The sequence below is a fragment of the Aquarana catesbeiana genome, linkage group LG04 (assembly GCF_042186555.1).
Source record: "Aquarana catesbeiana isolate 2022-GZ linkage group LG04, ASM4218655v1, whole genome shotgun sequence".
NCBI classification, from domain to species: Eukaryota; Metazoa; Chordata; class Amphibia; order Anura; family Ranidae; genus Aquarana; species Aquarana catesbeiana.
Genome location: NC_133327.1, coordinates 691,771,058 through 691,793,037, shown reverse-complemented (window position 1 = coordinate 691,793,037; position 21,980 = coordinate 691,771,058). Strand labels below are relative to the sequence as shown.

Below are 21,980 nucleotides of genomic sequence, written 5' to 3'. Positions count from 1 at the left end.
TGAGATGAGCAGGTCTGCCGCTGCTTTTCAACATCTAAACAGTCCGCGGATTTCTAAATCCTGTAAATCACCTTATGAGCTCCGAGTACTGCTAAAATAAGTGAGAAATGCAAAACTCCGGGGGGTGTAACAAGATGTCCGCTGCCCCCTTCTCCGTGTATCCTTATTGTGGAGGAGGGTGTAGCAAGATGGCGGCGACGGAACGTCACTTCCGTTACAAATTCTGACGAAACAGCTGATGGAGAGGCGGAGTATGGAAGTGGGAGGAGCTTAGAGCGGCCAGTCAGAGGAACCGAGAGAGAAAAACACCGAGACCGGAACCGAGAGAGAGAGACCGGTGAAAGGGGGAGGGGAGCGGCCTACCCACCGAGTGACGTCATCACCGTCCCGGGACACCCCTCCCCCCACCTAATATACCCCTCCCCCACCGTATACCCCATAATATACCCCTCCCCCACCGTATACCCCATAATATACCCCTCCCCCCACCGTATACCCCATAATATACCCCTCCCCCCACCGTATACCCCATAATATACCCCTCCCCCCACCGTATACCCCATAATATACCCCTCCCCCACCGTATACCCCATAATATACCCCTCCCCCCACCTTATACCCCATAATATACCCCTCCCCCCACCATATACCCCATAATATACCCCTCCCCCCACCGTATACCCCATAATATACCCCTCCCCCCACCGTATACCCCATAATATACCCCTCCCCCCACCGTATACCCCATAATATACCCCTCCCCCCACCGTATACCCCATAATATACCCCTCCCCCCACCGTATACCCCATAATATACCCCTCCCCCACCTTATACCCCATAATATACCCCTCCCCCCACCGTATACCCCATAATATACCCCTCCCCCACCTTATACCCCATAATATACCCCTCCCCCACCGTATACCCCATAATATACCCCTCCCCCACCTTATACCCCATAATATACCCCTCCCCCACCGTATACCCCATAATATACCCCTCCCCCACCGTATACCACATAATATACCCCTCCCCCACCGTATACCCCATAATATACCCCTCCCCCCACCGTATACCCCATAATATACCCCTCCCCCCACCGTATACCCCATAATATACCCCTCCCCCACCGTATACCCCATAATATACCCCTCCCCCACCGTATACCCCATAATATACCCCTCCCCCACCGTATACCCCATAATATACCCCTCCCCCCACCGTATACCCCATAATATACCCCTCCCCCACCGTATACCCCATAATATACCCCTCCCCCCACCGTATACCCCATAATATACCCCTCCCCCCACCGTATACCCCATAATATACCCCTCCCCCCACCGTATACCCCATAATATACCCCTCCCCCCACCATATACCCCATAATATACCCCTCCCCCCACCATATACCCCATAATATACCCCTCCCCCACCTTATACCCCATAATATACCCCTCCCCCACCGTATACCCCATAATATACCCCTCCCCCACCGTATACCCCATAATATACCCCTCCCCCCACCGTATACCCCATAATATACCCCTCCCCCACCGTATACCCCATAATATACCCCTCCCCCCACCGTATACCCCATAATATACCCCTCCCCCCACCGTATACCCCATAATATACCCCTCCCCCCACCGTATACCCCATAATATACCCCTCCCCCCACCATATACCCCATAATATACCCCTCCCCCCACCATATACCCCATAATATACCCCTCCCCCACCTTATACCCCATAATATACCCCTCCCCCACCGTATACCCCATAATATACCCCTCCCCCCACCGTATACCCCATAATATACCCCTCTCCCACCGTATACCTCATAATATACCCCTCCCCCCACCGTATACCCCATAATATACCCCTCCCCCCACCGTATACCCCATAATATACCCCTCCCCCACTGTATACCTCATAATATACCCCTCCCCCCACCATATACCCCATAATATACCCCTCCCCCCACCGTATACCCCATAATATACCCCTCCCCCACCGTATACCCCATAATATACCCCTCCCCCACCGTATACCCCATAATATACCCCTCCCCCCACCATATACCCCATAATATACCCCTCCCCCCACCTTATACCCCATAATATACCCCTCCCCCACCGTATACCCCATAATATACCCCTCCCCCCACCTTATACCCCATAATATACCCCTCCCCCACTGTATACCTCATAATATACCCCTCTCCCACCGTATACCTCATAATATACCCCTCTCCCACCGTATACCTCATAATATACCCCTCCCCCCACCGTATACCCCATAATATACCCCTCCCCCACCTTATACCCCATAATATACCCCTCCCCCCACCGTATACCCCATAATATACCCCTCCCCCCACCATATACCCCATAATATACCCCTCCCCCCACCGTATACCCCATAATATACCCCTCCCCCACCGTATACCCCATAATATACCCCTCCCCCCACCGTATACCCCATAATATACCCCTCCCCCCACCGTATACCCCATAATATACTCCTCCCCCACTGTATACCTCATAATATACCCCTCTCCCACCGTATACCTCATAATATACCCCTCCCCCCACCGTATACCCCATAATATACCCCTCCCCCACTGTATACCTCATAATATACCCCTCCCCCCACCGTATACCCCATAATATTCCCCTCCCCCCACCATATACCCCATAATATTCCCCTCCCCCCACCATATACCCCATAATATACCCCTCCCCCCACCATATACCCCATAATATACCCCTCCCCCCACCATATACCCCATAATATACCCCTCCCCCATCTTATACCCCATAATATACCCCTCCCCCACCTTATACCCCATAATATACCCCTCCCCCCATTGTACAGTGCGGCACCATATAAATCCTGTATAATAATCTCTATCAGGAGGGGGGAGGGGAGTGCAGCTTCCATCTTGCTGAGCACACAGGACAGCTTTGTGTTTTGTTATCTCAGCGTGTCACCTGCAGGGGGAGGAGCTTCCTTTATTCCATTCACACAGCTGATTGGCTGGCAGTGATCAGCTGTTGTCTGTACATGGGAGGGGGAGGGGGGGAATTCTCGTCTCTTCAATACATCACACAGGAAGGGAACTTCCCATTCCCCAGAATACACGTCTCCGACCCCCCAAAACAAGGGCCCCATAAGAGGGAGGACCCCCCCCAAACAAGGACCCCATAAGAGGAAGGACCCCCCAAACAAGGACCCCATAAGAGGAAGGACCCCCCAAACAAGGGCCCCATAAGAGCAGGGACCCCCCAAACAAGGGCCTCATAAGAGGAAGGACCCCCCCAAACAAGGACCCTGTAAGAGGAAGGACCCCCCCCAAACAAGGGCCCCATAAGAACAAGGACCCCCCCAAACAAGGACCCCATAAGAGGAAGGACCCCCCAAACAAGGGCCCCATAAGAGGAAGGACCCCCCCAAAACAAGTACCCCATAAGAGGAAGGACCCTCCAAACAAGGGCCCCATAAGAGGAAGGACCCCCCAAACAAGGACCCCATAAGAGGAAGGACCCCCCAAACAAGGGCCCCATAAGAGCAGGGACCCCCCAAACAAGGGCCTCATAAGAGGAAGGACCCCCCAAAACAAGGGCCCCATAAGAACAAGGACCCCCCCAAACAAGGACCCCGTAAGAGGAAGGACCCCCCAAGGAAGCTTGTCATAATAATATGAGCATTAGGGGGTCTGAGATCTGACTACAGGAGACATTCTGGGGGGGTCGGTGGGGGTGTGTTGGGGGGAGGGGACTGTTGGGGGATGTAGTTCTGGGGGGGACTGTTGGGGGATGTAGTTCTGGGGGGGGGGACTGTTGGGGGATGTAGTTCTGGGGGGGGGGTTGGGGGGGAGGGGACTGTTGGGGGATGTAGTTCTGTTGGGGGGGAGGGGACTGTTGGGGGTTTGTTGGGGGGAGGGGACTGTTGGGGGATGTAGTTCTGGGGGTGTGTTGGGGGGTGGACTGTTGGGGGATGTAGTTCTGGGGGGGTGTGTTGGGGGGAGGGGACTGTTGGGGGATGTAGTTCTGGGGGGTGTGTGGGGGGGAGGGGACTGTTGGGGGATGTAGTTCTGGGGGGTGTGTTGGGGGGGAGGGGACTGTTGGGGGATGTAGTTCTAGGGGGTTTGTTGGGGGGAGGGGACTGTTGGGGGATGTAGTTCTGGGGGGGTGTTGGGGGGAGGGGACTGTTGGGGGATGTAGTTCTGGGGGGTGTGTTGGGGGGGAGGGGACTGTTGGGGGATGTAGTTCTGGGGGGTGTGTTGGGGGGGAGGGGACTGTTGGGGGATGTAGTTCTGGGGGTGTGTTGGGGGGAGGGGACTGTTGGGGGATGTAGTTCTGGGGGTGTGTGTTGGGGGGAGGGGACTGTTGGGGGATGTAGTTCTGGGGGGTGTGTTGGGGGGGAGGGGACTGTTGGGGGATGTAGTTCTGGGGGTGTGTTGGGGGGAGGGGACTGTTGGGGGATGTAGTTCTGGGGGTGTGTGTTGGGAGGGGACTGTTGGGGGATGTAGTTCTGGGGGGTGTGTTGGGGGGAGGGGACTGTTGGGGGATGTAGTTCTGGGGGGGTGTGTTGGGGGGGGGGGGACTGTTGGGGGATGTAGTTCTGGGGGGTGTGTTGGGGGGGAGGGGGACTGTTGGGGGATGTAGTTCTGGGGGGTGTGTTGGGGGAGGGGACTGTTGGGGGATGTAGTTCTGGGGGGACTGTTGGGGGGAGGGGACTGTTGGGGGATGTAGTTCTGGGGGGGTGTGTTGGGGGGAGGGGACTGTTGGGGGGATGTAGTTCTGGGGGGTGTGTTGGGGGGAGGGGACTGTTGGGGGATGTAGTTCTGGGGGGGTGTGTTGGGGGGAGGGGACTGTTGGGGGATGTAGTTCTGGGGGGGTGTGTTGGGGGGGGGGGGACTGTTGGGGGATGTAGTTCTGGGGGGTGTGTTGGGGGGGAGGGGACTGTTGGGGGATGTAGTTCTGGGGGGTGTGTTGGGGGGAGGGGACTGTTGGGGGATGTAGTTCTGGGGTGTGTGTTGGGGGGAGGGGACTCTTGTGGGTGTGGCTACATCTATAGGAACTGACCTCCCATCAGTTGCCTCCGTAGAACATTCCCAGCTGATGAGGTCACAGTAATAATGGAAGTGATAGAAGATAATTGGGGTGGGGGATGGGGTATAGATTGGGGGATGGGAATGGTTCGGCGCGGTGACGCGGATCTCTCTCCTTCTCCACAGATATCTTTCCTCTACTAGGCGATAATGGGGAGGATCTTCCTGGATCACATCGGAGGGACACGCCTCTTCTCCTGCGCCAACTGTGACACCATCCTGACCAACCGCTCCGAGCTCATCTCCACCCGCTTCACCGGAGCCACGGGCCGCGCCTTCCTCTTCAATAAGGTGAGTCTGGGGAGGGGGAGGGGTCATGTAATCAGGAAACACTGAATTCATTGTGACGAGTTCTCCTCTGATACATTGTTACACTGATATCCAGAGAGTCCTATGGAAGAGTTCCTTTATTGTGGGGGTGTCTGGTGTAACCCCTCCCCCATCTCCAGGACACACCCACTTACCTTTCCTGACTGTCCTGGTCACTTCTGCTCAGTGTCTCCGCCCCTTATGACATCACTCCCTATCCTCTAGTGACCTCTGATTGGATCCTAGGATGTCAGTAGAGGGTTGGGGGTGTAGCCTTACAATGGAGATCCTTCCAGCTGACCTCTGACCTCTCCATCCCCGGCAAACCTCCATCTCCACCATGGAACCCTCAAACTTCACTCATCATCGATCCCTCTCCTCCTATTCGGTCCTCACCCACCTCTCACACCTCTTGTTTTGTCTGACAATAATATTTTTTCCCTGAGCATTCTGTGATAGAACACATCCCCAGCATCCATTTAGATATGCATGCTTAAGCAACCAATCAGCAGATCGCACAGCTAAAGTCTGCAGCACCCATTGGCCAGGAGGGAGGAGTCTTCACATCTAAAGGGATGCCGAGCAAAATGTATTATTGGTACTTGTACAGCGCTATCACTTTATACAGCTATATATATATATATCGTACATTCACCTCAGTCTCCGCTCTCAGGAGCTTACAATCTACAGTTCCTATGAAATGAAAGGATTTATATTTTATTTTCGGGACCTAATAGAGTGCCAATCATTTATACAGGGCTTTACATACATGCAGATATACACAGTGAGGGGAAAAGTATTCGATCGGCTGCTGATTTTGTGACAAAGAATCGATCGGTCTATAAATTTTATTGGTGGGTTTATTATAAGAGTGAGAGAATAACAACAAAAATATCCAGATAAACACATTTCATAAAAGTTATAAATTGATTTGCATTTTAATGAGTGAAATAAGTATGTGAACCCTTCACAAAACATGACTTAGTAGTTGGTGGAGAAACCCTTGTTGGTGATCACAGAGGTCAGACGTTTCTTGGAGTTGGCCTCCAGGTTCGCTCACATCTCAGGAGGGATTTTGTCCTCTTTGCAGATCCTCTCCAAGTCATTAAGGGTTCCAGGCTGATGTTTGGTGACTCGAACCTTCAGCTCCCTCCACATATTTTCTATGGGATTAAAGTGGAGCTCCTCCCACTTTTACAACTCTTCAGCATCCCTCACTAAACTCTGCCCTGTAAACAAATTGGATATTTTTTTTCTCAGCACCTCCTGTTTATCTGCTGAATTAATTTTTCACTTCCTCCTCTCTGGCCGCGGCCCATCGCATCATTTCCTGTTTGCAATGCCTTCTGTGAAGGGGCGGCGACTTCCTCTGACAATGCCGTTGCTATGGAAACCTGACCTGAAACCTATTACACTGCTTGTGCTGCACTGAGCATGTGCGAGATCTGCAAGGATGAGATCCAGGAAGAAATACAGTCTGGCTTCAGATGCCCACACTTAAGATGGCCACGGCCTTCTGTAAGTTTAAAAAATAACAAACTACTGCTATAAACTAACAAAACAGACCTTAGTTTACAGACTCACTTTACTAGAATACAATAAGCTTGTGTATTATAGGGGGATTTACACTTACACCCCCTTCCTGCCCAAGCCATTTTTCAGTTTTCAGCGCTGTCGCACTTTGAATGACAATTGCGCGGTCATGTTACACTGCACCTTAATTAAATTTTTATCATTTTTTCCCCACAAATAGAGCTTTCTTTTGGTGGTATTTGATCACCTCTGCGGTTTTTATTTATTGCGCTATAAACAAAAGAAGAGGGACAATTTTGAAAAAAACACAATATTTTTTACTTTTTGCTATAATAAATATCCAATTTTTAGGCCGATACGTATTCTTCTACATATTTTTGGTAAAAAAAAATTGCGATAAGCGTATATTGATTGGTTTGCGCAAAAGTTATAGCGTCTACAAAATAGGGGATAGATTTATAGCATTTTTATTATTTATTTATTTTTTACTAGTAATGGCGGCGATCTGCGATTTTTATTGTGACTGCGATATTGCGGCGGACACATCGGACACTTTTGACACATTTTTGGGACCATTCACATTTATACAGCGATCAATGCTATAAAATTGCATTGATTACTGTGTAAATGTGACTGGCAGGGAAGGGGTTAACACTAGAGGGAGCTCGAGGGGTTAATGTATGACCTAAGGAGGTGATTCTAACTGTGGGGGGAGGGGACTGACTGGGGGAGGTGACCGATCGCTGTCCCTATGTACAAGGGACACGCCATCGGTCTCCTCTCCTCTCTGACAGGACGTGGATCTGTGTTTACATGCACAGATCCACGCTCCTGCTCTGTTACCCGGCAATCGCGGGTGCCCGGCGGACATCGCGGCCGCCAGGCACGCGCACTGGGTCCCGAGCGACGCAGCGGGCACGCGCGCGCGTCCCCCCCCCTAGTGGCTCGGGAGGGCGAGGATGTCATATGACGTCCTCCCAGAACAACAGAAGCCTCGTCCAGCCGTCATATGACGGTGGGCGGTGGCTTAGCGGTTAAAAAGTATCATTTTAGCCGGAACACCACTTTAAGATCTAGAGACTGGCTAGGCCACTCCAGGTCCTTCATGTGCTTCTTCTTGAGCCACTCCTTTGTTGCCTTGGCCGTGTGTTTTGGGTCATTGTCATGCTGGAAGACCCATCCATGACCCATCTTCAATGCCCTGGCTGAGGGAAGGAGGTTCTCACCCAAGATTTGATGGTACATGGCCCCGTCCATCGACCCTTTGATGAGGTGAAGTTGTTCTGTCCTCTTAGCAGAAAAACACCCCCAAAGCAAAATGTTTCCACCTCCATGTATGACGGTGGGGGATGGTGTTCTTGGGGTCATAGGACCTCCATGCATGACGGTGGGGGATGGTGTTCTTGGGGTCATAGGACCTCCATGTATGACGGTGGGGGATGGTGTTCTTGGGGTCATAGGACCTCCATGTATGACGGTGGGGGATGGTGTTCTTGGGGTCATAGGACCTCCATGTATGATGGTGGGGGATGGTGTTCTTGGGGTCATAGGACCTCCATGTATGACGGTGGGGGATGGTGTTCTTGGGGTCATAGGACCTCCATGTATGACGGTGGGGGATGGTGTTCTTGGGGTCATAGGACCTCCATGCATGACGGTGGGGGATGGTGTTCTTGGGGTCATAGGACCTCCATGCATGACGGTGGGGGATGGTGTTCTTGGGGTCATAGGACCTCCATGCATGACGGTGGGGGATGGTGTTCTTGGGGTCATAGGACCTCCATGTATGACGGTGGGGGATGGTGTTCTTGGGGTCATAGGACCTCCATGTATGACTGTGGGGGATGGTGTTCTTGGGGTCATAGGCAGCATTCCTCCTCCTCCTCCTCCAAACACGGCGAGTTGAGTTGATGCCAAAGATCTCGATTTTGGTCTCCTCTGACCACAACACTTTCCCCCAGTTCTCCTCGGAATCATTCGATGTTCATTAGTAATCTTCAGACGGACCTGTACATGTGATTTCCTGAGTAGGGGGACCTTGCGGGGGCTGCAGGATTTCAGTCCTTCACGGTGTAGTGTGTTACCGATTGTTTTCTTGGTGACTATGGTCCCAGCTGAGATCATTGACAAGATTCTCCCGTGTAGTTCTGGGCTGATTCCTCACCGTTCTCATGATCATTGAACCTCCACGAGGTGAGATCTTGTATGGAGCCCCAGACTGAGGGAGATCGATCGTTATTTTGTGTTTCTTCCATTTGTGAATAATCCCACCAACTGTTGTCACCCTCTCACCAAGCTGCTTGGCGATGGTCTTGTAGCCCATTCCAGCCTTGTGTAGGTCTACAATCTTCTCCCCGACATCCTTGGACAGATCTTTGGTCTTGGCCATGGTGGAGAGATTGGAATCTGATTGCTTCTGTGGACAGGTGTCTTTTATACAGGCAACAAGCTGATATTAGGAGTGCTCCCCTTAAGCGAGTGCTCCTAATCTCAGCTTGTTACCTGTATAGAAGACACCTGGGAGCCAGAAATCTTGCTGATTGATCGGGGATCAAATACTTATTTCACTCATTAAAATGCAAATCAGTTTATAACTTTTTTGAAATGTGTTTTTCTGGATATTTTTGTTGTTATTCTCTCACTGTTATAATAAATCAACCAATAAAATTATAGACCGATCGTTTTCTTTGTCAGCGGGCAAATCATCAGCCGATTAAATACTTTTTCCCTCACTATATATGTGTGTATATATACATAGCTCACATTATTATTGTTGTTATTATACAGGATTTATGTGGCGCCAAAAGTTTGCGCAGCGCTTTACAACATGAGGGCAGACATTACACTTACAATACAATTCAATACAGGAGGGATCAGAGGGCCCTGATCCTCAGAGCTTACAATCTAGAAGGGAGGGTGAGGTGGAACAAAAGGTAATCACTGTGGGGGATGAGCTGATGGAGAAAATGAAGATCCAGTTGTTAGGTGGGGGTGGGGTAGGCTTCTCTGAAGAGAAGGGTTTTCAGGGATCGTCTAAAAGGTAATAGAGTAGGAGATAATCGGATGGATTGGGGTAGGGAGTTCCATAGGTTTGGAGAAGTCCTGGAGGCGGATATAGGAGGAGGTGATGAGGGAGCTAGAGAGCAGGAGGTCCTGGGAGGAACGGAGAGGGCGAGTAGGTTGGTATTTTGAGACTAGGTCAGTGATGTAGCTGGGGGCGAAATTGTGGATGGCTTTGTAGGTAGTTGTTTTTAGATTTTTGAATTTAATTCATTGGGTGAGCGGAAGCCAGTGGAGGGATTGGCAGAGAGGAGTAGCAGACACGGATCGATTGGTAATGTGAATGAGTCTGGCAGCATTCATGATGGACTGAAGAGGTGATAGACTATGTAGAGGTAAGCCAATGAGAAGGGAGTTGCAGTAGTCGAGGCGAGAGATGACCGGGGAGTGAATTAAGAGCTTTGTTGTGTCATTGGTTAGAAAGGGGCGTATTTTGGAGATGTTGCGGGGGTTGAGGCGGCAGGATATGGACAGTGATTGGATGTGGGGCTTAAAGGAGAGTTCAGAGTCCAGGACTACACCTAGGACCTTGGCATGTGGGGGATGGGCTTATAGTTGTGCCATCGATTTTGACTGAGAGATCGGGGGGAGGAAAAATGATAAGTTCAGTTTTGGATAGATTGAGTTTGAGGAAGTGGTGTGACATCCAGACTGATATATCTGATAGTAAATTAGAGATATGTGAGGAGACAGAGGGGTTGAGCTGAGGGGTAGAGAAATAGATTTGGGTGTCGTCAGCGTAGAGGTGGTGTTGGAAGCCATGGGAGGCTATCAGCTGACCCAGGGAGGAGGTGTAGATTGAAAATAGAAGAGGTCCAAGAACAGAACGCTGGGGGACCCCGACAGAGAAAAGAAAGAGGAGTGGAGGAAGTAGAGTTGTAAGAAACGCTAAAGGTGCGGTTGGATAAGTAGGAGAACCAGCGGAGAGTACAGTCACGGAGACCAAAGTCGTGGAGTTTTTTGAGCAGGAGGGTGTGGTCAACCGTATCGGAGGCAGCAGAGTTATCCAGGAGTAGAAGTAGAGCATAGTGTCCGTTGGATTTGGGTCTAGGAGTAGGAGGACAGAATAGTGTCCGTTGGATTTGGGTCTAGGAGTAGGAGGACAGAATAGTGTCCATTGGATTTGGGTCTAGGAGTAGGAGGACAGAATAGTGTCCATTGGATTTGGGTCTAGGAGTAGGAGGACAGAATAGTGTCCATTGGATTTGGGTCTAGGAGTAGGAGGACAGAATAGTGTCCATTGGATTTGGGTCTAGGAGTAGGAGGACAGAATAGTGTCCATTGGATTTGGGTCTAGGAGTAGGAGGACAGAATAGTGTCCATTGGATTTGGGTCTAGGAGTAGGAGGACAGAATAGTGTCCATTGGATTTGGGTCTAGGAGTAGGAGGACAGAATAGTGTCCATTGGATTTGGCCGTTAGTAGATCATTTGTTAGATTTAGGAGAGCAGTTTCTGTGGAGTGTTGAGGATGAAATCCAGACTGAAGGGGATCAAGAAGGTTATTATCAGCGAGGTGGACGCTCAGTCGGTTGTAGACAAAACGTCCGAGGAGTTCGGATAAGAAGGGGAGCAAGATGGGGCGTAGGTTGTTAAGATTGGATGGGTCCAGTGAGGGCTTTTTAAGTATGGGGCTGACCAGTGCATGTTTTAGAGAGTTGGGGAAGATACCAGAAGAGAGGGAGAGATTGAAGATGTGGGTTAGAGATTGTAGTATAGGGCCAGAGGGTGAACGTAGCATTTGTGAGGGAACAGGATCCAGGGGCAGGTGTTAAGGTGGACATTAGCAAGTAGTTTAGCAACTTCATCTATAGTGGTGGGGTTGAAAGAGGGAAGTAATGATGGTGCCTGTGGGCATGAAGTGTAAAGTGTGGAGGGTATCTGAACAGTAGAGATCTCCTCATGAATTGTATCAATCTTCTGTTTGAAGTGATTGGCGATCTCCTGGGCAGTGAGTGAGTTGGCGGGTGGAGGACGAAGTAGAGAGTTGAAGGTAGAGAAGAGTTGACGGGGACGGGATGATACCTTTTTAATGAGAGTAATAAAGTAGGTCTGCTTGGCAGTGAGGAGGCTGGAATTGTATTTTTGGAGGGCAGATTTATTCTGGCTGAAATCTTTCTGGGACTTCGTCTTATGGCATAGGCGCTCGAGAGCACGGCTATGTTTTTTCAGACTTTTAGTATCATCTGTTTGCCGAGGTTGAAGGGGACTGGGCTTGTTTCTGTGTGTAGTGAGGGGGGGCCAGTGAGGCTAGAAGTGAAGTGTTGTAGACAGAAGTGGCGAGGTCGGTGCAGGAGAGAGGTGAGATTTTGTCATAGAGGTGGTCAGTCGCAGAGTATAGAAGGGTTGAGATGACTGATGTAGGTCTCTGCGGGTAACTGTTAGGCGGTTGGAGGGAGAGGAGGTGGAGGAGAGGGAGAGAGTGGAACTAATAAGGTGGTGATCAGAGAGAGGGAATGGATAGTTGGAGAGGTTGCACGGAGTGCATAGGTGGGAGAAGACAAGGTCAAGGGTATAGCCTTCGGAGTGAGTAGGAGCCTGTATCCACTGCTTCAGGTCAAAGGAGGTGGTTAGGCTGAGAAGTTTGGAAGTAGCGGTAGTATTAGTAGGGATGTTAAAGTCCCCGAGAATGATTGTGGTGATTTCAGAGGAAAGAAAGTAGGGTAGCCAGGCAGAGAAGTCATCAAGAAAGGTTGGTACTGGACCAGGAGGTCTGTAGATCACAGATATCCTTAGAGAAACTGGGGAGAAGAGACGATTGCAGTGCGCCTCAAATGAGGAGAGTGATAGAGAAGGAGGTGGGTGAAGTATCTGGAAGGTGCTATGTGGGATTCTGACACCCCCTCCTTTGTGTCCACTGGATCTGGGGGAGTGAGTGCAGAGAAGACCACCATGGGATAGGGCAGCAGAAGACGCAGTGTCGGATTCATGAAGCCAGGTTTTGGTAATGGCGAGTAGATTAAATGAGTTGGCGATAAAGAGATCGTGGAGAGAGGTGAGTTTGTTACAGACAGCGGGAATTCCAAAGGGCGCAAGAGAAAGGAACTAATGCCCCGTACACACGGTCGGACATTGATCGGACATTCCGACAACAAAATGCTAGGATTTTTTCCGACAGATGTTGGCTCAAACTTGTCTTGCATACACACGGTCACACAAAGTTGTCGGAAAATCCGATCGTTCTGAACGCGGTGACGTAAAACACGTACGTCGGGACTATAAACAGGGCAGTAGCCAATAGCTTTCAAGTTGTCATATGTTAAAAAGAAGGGGAATTGCAGCTGCACAAACCATTCACACCCACATTCACACCCACATTCACACCCACATTCACAGTACCCAGATTGATACAATCACTTTAGTCAAACATTAGAACTTGTAATTGCAGACTGATATAGTAGTATAAAGCTCAGTTCTCAGAAGCCAAAATTATAATTCTGATGCAGTTACAGAGCAACTTGGTTGGAGACTAAAAATAATGAGTGAAAAAACCCCGTATAGATGTGGGTGGTGTTCATTGCTCTGGGTGAGCCGATATCCTGACGCCTTGAGGTTTTCCACTGTGTATAAAGTGCAGTTCATGCAGGTTTTTTGGTTCCAATCATTGGATTACAAGCTGTCCTTCCTTTTCCATCTTCCTGCTTCACATGTGCAGCAAACAGGCAATCCCCCAACCGATGTGCTGATGTCACACTGACATGTTTCACTAGCCAATCAACACTTGTTTCCTCAGAGCTAGGAGGAACCAAAAAACCTGCATGAACGGCACTTTTGTATGTTAATCCGGACTGATGAAAGGATGTATGACATGGTGAGAGTGTCTTCACACAGCTGTGTTTGTTCCTGTCCTCGGTTTTCAGCCTCCCCATCTGACGGCCTTTGGAGATGTATCCACACTGTTAGACCCCTTTCATACTGTGCCGCCACTGGCATCAGCGGTAAATAGTACCGCTTTACTGTAGTTTTAGCGACGCTATTCGGCCGCTAGTGGGGTGGTTTTAACCCCCCGCTAGCGGCCGAAAAGGGGTTAAATCCACCCTCATTGGGGAGCAGCGGTGAGTTCATCGCTCCTTCACCGCTCCAAGGAAGCTGCTGGCAGGACTTTTTCTGACGCCCTGCCAGCGCACCGCTCCAGTGTGAATGAAGCCGCTGTTTTAGGGCAGTTTGCAGGCGCTATTGTTAACACTATAGTGCCTGCAAAACGCTGCAGTGTGAAAGAGGTCTTAAAGTGACTCAATACCTAACTGCCGGTTCACACAGGGGCAACATGACTTGCAGGCTGACTCACCGAGGCGACCTGCACACCACTTCAGCGGCGACTTGCAAAACGACTTCTGTATAAAAGTCAATGCAAGTCGCCCCAAAAATACTCCAGGAACCTTTTTCTAAGTCGGAGCTCCTATTAGAACGATTCCGTAGTACAAAACGGGACGCAACTTGTCAGGCGGCTAAGTCGCCCCTGTGTGAACCGGGGCTTATTCTGCTTCCCTTGATTATGTCAGCTTCAGTATAATTACTTTCCTGCTTCACCAGGTGTAATCTGTCTAGTTATTCAAAATCCAAAGGGACTGATCATAATCCATTTGTGGACAGCGATAACGATACTCTGTGTGTATGGAGTACATGACAGCTAAGAACTCACCAGACATCACCCACATCTATACGGGGGTTTTCACTCTCTATTTTTAGTCTACAACCAAGTTGCTCTGTAACTGCATCAGAATTATAATTTTGGCTTCTGAGAACTGAGCTTTATACTACTATATCAGTCTGCAATTACAAGTTCTAATGTTTGACTAAAGTGATTGTATCAATCTGGGTATTGTGAATGTGGGTGTGAATGTGGGTGTGAATGGTTTGTGCAGCTGCGATTCCCCTTCTTTTTAACATATGACAACGTTGTCCTATTTTTAAACTACCTGTGAGGTAAACTGTTAGTCCCTTTCTTTTTCATTAATCTCTCTGTGTGTTTTCAATATAATAAAACTTTTTTTGAATCAATCGCTGTGTCCTAGAAGTGGTCCTCTTGGGAGAACTATATTCTCTCTCTTTTGTTATATGCGTCTTTGGATCGCTAGGACCTGCGTCTTATTGGTTATACCATCTAGAGGAAAGATTATATATATATTTATATATATATTCAAATTTTATTATTATTAATTTTGCTTGCTTTAATAATTAACGATTGATCCAGGCAATCCATATATTTTTCCACAAGAGAAAGGAAGTCTGGTCTTGGGAAGAAGAGAACTGGGAAGTAGATTGTGTGCGTTGCGGCTGCAGCCAGAGGGTGCGGGGTGATGGGCGCGTTGAGTAAAGTTAGGTGAAGGAAGCCCAGATTTTGGGGTTACATCACCAGAGGATGGGAGAAGCAGAAGGGTCATCCCCCAGTGGTTTGGAGTGTTGGGCTTGTGGATTTAGAATTAGTCGGAGTTGGTGAGCGCAGTAATAAGGAGAGGACAGAAGTGAGGGTGATATATATAAGGTGTGGGGTGCAGGAGAGTTAAAGGATAGAAGACACAGCTGTCAGAAGGAATGGTAGACATTGCATTTTAGAAGGGGGAGGAAGAGCTAAAAGTGTAAACGAGGTCACCTGTATTGTTATTTTCAAGGTTTTCTTGTGTTCCTTCACTGGGGTGCAGCAGAATCGGGGGGTGCAGCTGAGTCAGGGGTGCTTCCACTTATAGAAATCCCCCCACTTTGAGAGAGAACCCCATCTGCAAACATGCCTTCCCCAATGGATGCTTCGTTATTTACTGCTAAGAATGGGGGGGGGGGGGGTGCTTCTAATTGCCATCAGGGAGTTAATAAAACAAGGCTGTCTATGCCAAGAAAAATCCACTTCAGAAACAGTAACTCACATGACACATTCTGGGGACAATTTAGGGGCGGAGCGAAATACCTCCCAGTGTGTCTTGTGTGGGTGGAAACCGAAGTACCCGGAGGAGATCTGCACAGGGAGAACATGCAAACTCCATGCAGGTAGTGTTGGGATTGGGATTTGAATCGACAACCCCAGTGCTGCCAGACGGAAGTGCTAAACACTGAGCCACTGTGCTGCCCACTTTTTCATTATAGATAGGAGGCAGGGCACTGTGCCTTGTACCTGAGCCTACCCGCCTCTCACCAAATTCAGAGCCAGGACCAGCAGGCAGACCCAGTAATGAAGTCATTGGGTCTCCAAAGAGATCTTTCTTTATCCTACATCATGGGACACAGAGCAACCATAATAATGACTATCTGGGTTATACGCCCCCTACTGGTGGATGGACACTGGCAGATAGTCAAACAGGAAGTCCACCCCTATATAACTCCTCCTACACAGGAAGGACCTCTGTTTTTTTTTAGCCAGTGTCTGTAAGGTGGATGGTCACGGATGTCATACATGTGCTCTTGGAGCATACTTTGAAGTCCATGATTCTACATAGAACCTTCCAGACCTCCATCAGATCCATTTGAAAAAAGCTATCAGCCAATATGGATGGTACCCGAGCCTCATTGGAAGGAGAGAAGATTCCTCGAGATTTTGCCTGTAATGTGGCCCTACGGCGCTGGACCCCGCATATTGGTGCCCTATGCAGTGTTTGTTCTGACCAAGGTACTTTCCTGCAGGGTGCTATACAGGTCCAGGGGAGTGGACCCCAAATTATGGGCGACCCAGTCTCTGAAGGTCTTTTATGACAAAGCTCACTGTGATGGGTGAAGATTGGACTCCTGTTATGTTCAGAGTCCTGCAGCGGGAATGGTAAGTCTGCATTTTTTCAGTTTCTCTTTTTAAAAAAGAAAAAAAAGGGAGAGATCTGACTGTCTGTTCTCCTGGTGGCCACTGGGGGCAGTGTGCTGTTTAATCACGCTGTGTACTTCTTACTCATGTGGGCTGCTGTTTCTCCTCCAGCCACTAGAGGGCTCGTCAAACCCCAGGCACCAGGTCGCCATGGTGACCAGAAACCGCACCCTGGCGCCTAGGCTGCCACCAGCCCACTCACTGCAACTCCCGACGCCCCAGACATGCAGTGCTAGGCAGCCGATCCTTCTCTTTCCCCCTGGCTAGTCTCCATGGTTTCCCAGGAGGCGGGCAGTAGTCCGATGTCCGGCTGTCAGTGACATGGGAGGGGGCTGGCCTTCTCTCCTCACACAGCCGTTGTCCCCTCCTCCTCCCCAATGCCCGAGCAGGGTCCGAGCATGAATGGCTTCTCTCTGTGGGAGCTGTGTTGGCTCTCTTCTGCTGCCCGTGCCACATCGCCACCAAGCTGGGCTCCCCCCCCCCCCCAGAGCCCACCTACACAGTGTGGGAGGAGTCGGAGGGTGGAGGTCAGGCTTCGGCAGAGGGTGACCCGGAAGCCTGACAGAGTAGGCAGACTGTCAGCACTCGGATCGGGAGGTTTTCTGGTGGAGGGTGGTGCAGGGGAGCTGCCTGGGCTGTGTGCATGGCGGGACGGGGGCGGGACAGCCGATACAAATGTAAGGGGCCCGGCTAGGAGAAGGCAGGAGCGGGTGAAGGGGAGGCGTGTTGTGCAATACACAAACAAACTTGGCAGCTTCTGCTGCTCTGTGTCGGAGAAGGGGAGATGAGGCAACTAGATATGTGATAGACGAGTCCCTGTGGGGGACACGCATGTAGGCAGGAAGTTGCTGTAAAGAGGCAGCAGAAGATCAGCAGCACTGGGATACTTCTTTCATCCTTTTTTGTATTTTATTTAAAGTGTCTAAGTGCAGTTGGGTTGTAAAAATGTGCAGTAGAGACATGTTTTGACCAGCCTTAAGCTGCATTAGGCAGCAGATGAGGGTGTTTGACATGTTACAGTAATGATACATTAGGCATAATAAGGCGTTTCCCCCTATAGCAGGTTTTTAGTGTCAGGCTGGGTTCACACTATTGTGAATTGGATGTGGGTTTTCTCCGCATCCAATTCCAATGTCAGGAGATTGTGACTGGCTCTCTATGGAGCCGACTCACAGGGCTCCGGGACGGCTTTGGAGCGAATTTCAGAAGAGTCCTGTGCGTCTTCTGGTCCGTTCCAGGTCCAAATTCAACCAAAAATTCGGACTGAAATCGGACCTGAAACGATAAATGGGGACACACCGGACCCCTGATGTGAGCCGCTCGGTGCTGCAATGTAAACCCAGCCTTATTCTTTCTGGCCAGCCCAGAACCCTGATATAACAGCGTTACATTGGAGTTATTGACTGGGTGCTCCGCTGTGAGTGAGTTACCCTGGCCTTACCCCGGGAGCTGACAATCCATACTACGCTAAAAACAAACTGGCTCCTAACTTTTTTAACTGGCTCCGAGATTCAAAGCAATCAACAGTTTTTAACAGTTTGGTGGATTTGAACCTATCAGGTTGTTACTGATCTTGGGGACTCTGTTAGAATATTTCCCTCACTTCCTGTCCCCGTGACAACACTTTCACCAGATCACAACACAGAAATAACGTTTATTCAGCCAATAGAAGTAGAAGAGATCGGGTACTACAGAGACTCGGCCTAAATGCTATTGGTTATTAAAGTGGACCCCCTCCCCCCTCCCCTTTACACATTTGTGATTTTTTTTTTTTTTTTTTTTACTTTTCCATGGTTGCCCTTCCTGAGTCCTCCTAGGTGGGGGAGATGTTTCCAGCCACCTGCTCCTTCCTGGAATGTCTATGTCACCCCCCAGGGGGCAGTATATTTTGTGTATATTTTGTGTATATTTTGTGTATATTTTGTTTTTAGCACATTGTCTCTTAAGATGCACAGCGGCCAGTCTGACAGTTTATGGAGAGCGGCAGAGACCTGTCCGCACATGTGCAGAATCTCATTCCAAGATGGCAGCACAGGAGCAGTGATGAGGGAGTTTGGGCTGGAGGGGGAAGTCAGATTTTTTTATATATATACAGGGAGAGTTTTTTCTAGGATTAGAAATAACATTTGATCTCGGGATGGTGAAGTTTTAGTAGGGATAGCTGGACCCCAATCCCTCCTGAGATCCAACAGGAAATCTCTCCAACGTCATTGGAAGTCCCCTCTTGGATAGAACTGGTGTCCCCATTGGAAGACTTCCCCTCCATTCCTGTTCTGGTGACAACATGAAATGTTACATTTCTCAGCATCTTTTCCATCCCCTTTTCTCATCTCACTGTCAGTGATCAGCGGAGATCTCTTGGTGTAGGAAGGATTCCTTGGTGTGGGGCGGATGTCTGGTTGCGGGGGCAGATGTCAGGGGGCCAATGTCTGGTTGCGGGGGCAGATGTCAGGGGGCCAATGTCTGGTTGCGGGGGCAGATGTCAGGGGGCAGATGTCTGGTTGCGGGGGCAGATGTCAGGGGGCCAATGTCTGGTTGCGGGGGCAGATGTCAGGGGGCCAATGTCTGGTTGCGGGGGCAGATGTCAGGGGGCCAATGTCTGGTTGCGGGGAGGGATGTCAGGAGGCGGATGTCAGGAGGCGGATGTCAGGAGGCGGATGTCAGGAGGCAGATGTCTGGGTGCGGGGATGGATGGCGCGGGTCAGATGTCTGGTTGCGGGGGCGGATGTCAGGGGGCGAATGTCTGGTTTCGGGGGCAGATGTCAGGGGGCCAGTGTCTGGTTGCGGGGGCGGATGTCTGGTTGCGGGGGCGGACGGCGCAGGTTAGATGTCTGGTTGCGGGGGCGGATGTCTGGTTGCGGGGGCGGATGTCTGGTTGCGGGGGCAGATGTCTGGTTGCGGGGGCGGATGTCTGGGGGTGGATGTTTTGGCTTGGGGCGAATTTTGTTTTTGTCTAGGGGATTGTAGAATGGAGATACCTAATCCTCCGATCCTCCCAATACAAGACCGGTCCGTGTGGCTCCTGTCCCCCCCTCCGTCTTGTGCAGTGGACTGTTCCTGACGTCATCCCGCCCATAGACCTGCTCTGGACGGGAAGTTGTCAAGAACAGTCCACCGCTGGATCATGGGGGAGCGCGGTTTGCAGTTGGAGTGATGGATTGGGGGGGGGGGGGGCGGGGTACAGTCTTTCCCCAATCCCTCAGACAAAAACAGCAGTTGACCACAGCCCCACTGCACCGGAATATTTTTTTTTTTTTTTTTTTTTTACCCAGAATTTGGTTAGATTGCTCCAGTTGTCAGTTAAAGCCAATTACCCCTCAGGATCCCTCCATCCCTGGTGAAGTGGAACCTTTTGATTCTCCAAAACTCGTTGGATTTTTCAATAGATCTGGACTGTTCCTTTCTTTTTTGTGCACATAATCCCTACTTCTTACCCTGTACCCCCGCACCACCACATCCCGAACTTTAAACATGTGAAAGTCAGGTCTTTTTTTGGTGCCCAACTAGATTCCAATTGAGTGAGCCGTCTTCTCTTTCAACATCGGTACCTGTTATCTTGTCCCGTACATTGTGTCTCCGCCCCTCTAGGTGATCTCTTGTCCTGTACATTGTGTGTCTCCGCCCCTTTAGGTGATCTCTTGCCCCCTACATTGTGTGTCTCCGCCCCTCTAGGTGATCTCTTGTCCCGTACATTGTGTGTCTCCGCCCCTCTAGGTGATCTCTTCTCCCGTACATTGTGTGTCTCCGCCCCTCTAGGTGATCTCTTGTCCCGTACATTGTGTGTCTCCGCCCCTCTAGGTGATCTCTTGTCCCGTACATTGTGTGTCTCCACCCCTCTAGGTGATCTCTTGTCCCGTACATTGTGTGTCTCCGCCCCTCCAGGTGATCTCTTGCCACGTACATTGTGTGTCTCCGCCCCTCTAGGTGATCTCTTGTCCCGTACATTGTGTCTCCGCCCCTCTAGGTGATCTCTTGTCCCGTACATTGTGTCTCCGCCCCTCTAGGTGATCTCTTGTCCCATACATTGTGTGTCTCCGCCCCTCCAGGTGATCTCTTGTCCCGTACATTGTGTGTCTCCGCCCCTCTAGGTGATCTCTTGCCCCATACTTTGTGTGTCTCCGCCCCTCCATGATGACGTCTCCACTAAAGTTTCTCTTTCTCTTCTCCCCTGCAGGTGGTAAACTTGCAGTACAGTGAAGTCCAGGACCGGGTCATGCTCACAGGCCGTCACATGGTGCGGGACGTCAGCTGCAAAAACTGCAACAGCAAGCTGGGCTGGATCTACGAATTTGCCACGGAGGACAGCCAGCGCTACAAAGAGGGGCGTGTCATCCTGGAGCGCGCTCTGGTGCGGGAGAGTGAAGGCTTCGAGGAACACGTCCCGTCCGACAATTCCTGAACTCCATCATTCTTTTATTTCCAAGTTAAACTCTCTACGACGTCTTTGCATACAATGTTACCTTCGTCTCCGAGTCGCATTGATAAGATGGAGGAACTGAGAAAGACCTGCTCAATTATTTCATGTTTTAAGTTGTCTGCCACCTCCAGCAAATTTTTCTATAAATGCTGAGTTTGATTTCACCCCAATAACCCCCCCGAGGGGGAGGGGGGCCCTCACCCCCTCTCTGCCAATCTGGCAAATGCCTTATATTATCGATTGTTTGATTTGTAATCTTTTCCTGCCCCCCGTAGTCTTTGTGTCGATCGATATTCCTTCTTTGTTCTCCTTTCAGTAGCCTCTTATCATACGGATCAGCTTGTAATGCCGCGTTTTCAGGGTCCGGTGTTTTGCGGGAGCTTGCGCTGGTCAGCGCCTCATAAGGCAGCTGGGGGGGTTATCGGGTGGTCCAGGCTCCTCCCACCAGCCCCCGCCCCTCGCCATCTCCCGGGTGTGCCGCAGTGTGGATTTCTATCACCAGAAAAATTCTATATATTGAAATGCAGTTTGTTTAATGGAAGTGATGTAGAATCTCTCAGTAGTCGTGTAATAAAATAATTCTCTCTGGTGTCACCATTTCTAGATGTGCGTTTTTTTTTGGGGTTTTTTTGATGTGCGGGGACACCGTGTCCTGTAAGTGGCCAGAAACAGATCCCGGTCCGAACGACACCCACAGGCTCTGATTCTGGACACTCCGTAATTCAGAAACATTAGGGGTGCACCGAATGGAAATTTGAG

General features: G+C 50.2%; 2 protein-coding genes across 3 annotated transcripts in view; one reads left to right on the top strand and one right to left on the bottom strand.

The window, feature by feature from the left end:
• Positions 1–21,980, bottom strand: part of TOGARAM2 (TOG array regulator of axonemal microtubules 2) — a 166,559-nt gene that overhangs the window by 26,661 nt on the left and 117,918 nt on the right. The gene's annotated exons all lie outside the window — the stretch shown is intronic.
• Positions 122–21,818, top strand: LOC141141089 (protein yippee-like 5). Of its 2 annotated transcripts, none has more exons than XM_073628798.1 (3): positions 122–337; positions 5,247–5,411; positions 20,979–21,818. In XM_073628798.1, exons 2-3 carry the CDS (start codon positions 5,271–5,273, stop codon positions 21,201–21,203), a joined length of 366 nt encoding a protein of 121 aa, XP_073484899.1. In that variant the 5' UTR covers positions 122–337; positions 5,247–5,270; the 3' UTR covers positions 21,204–21,818. The 2 variants fall into 2 exon arrangements, with proteins under 2 accessions (XP_073484899.1, XP_073484900.1); XM_073628799.1 differs by having other exon boundaries at positions 126–282.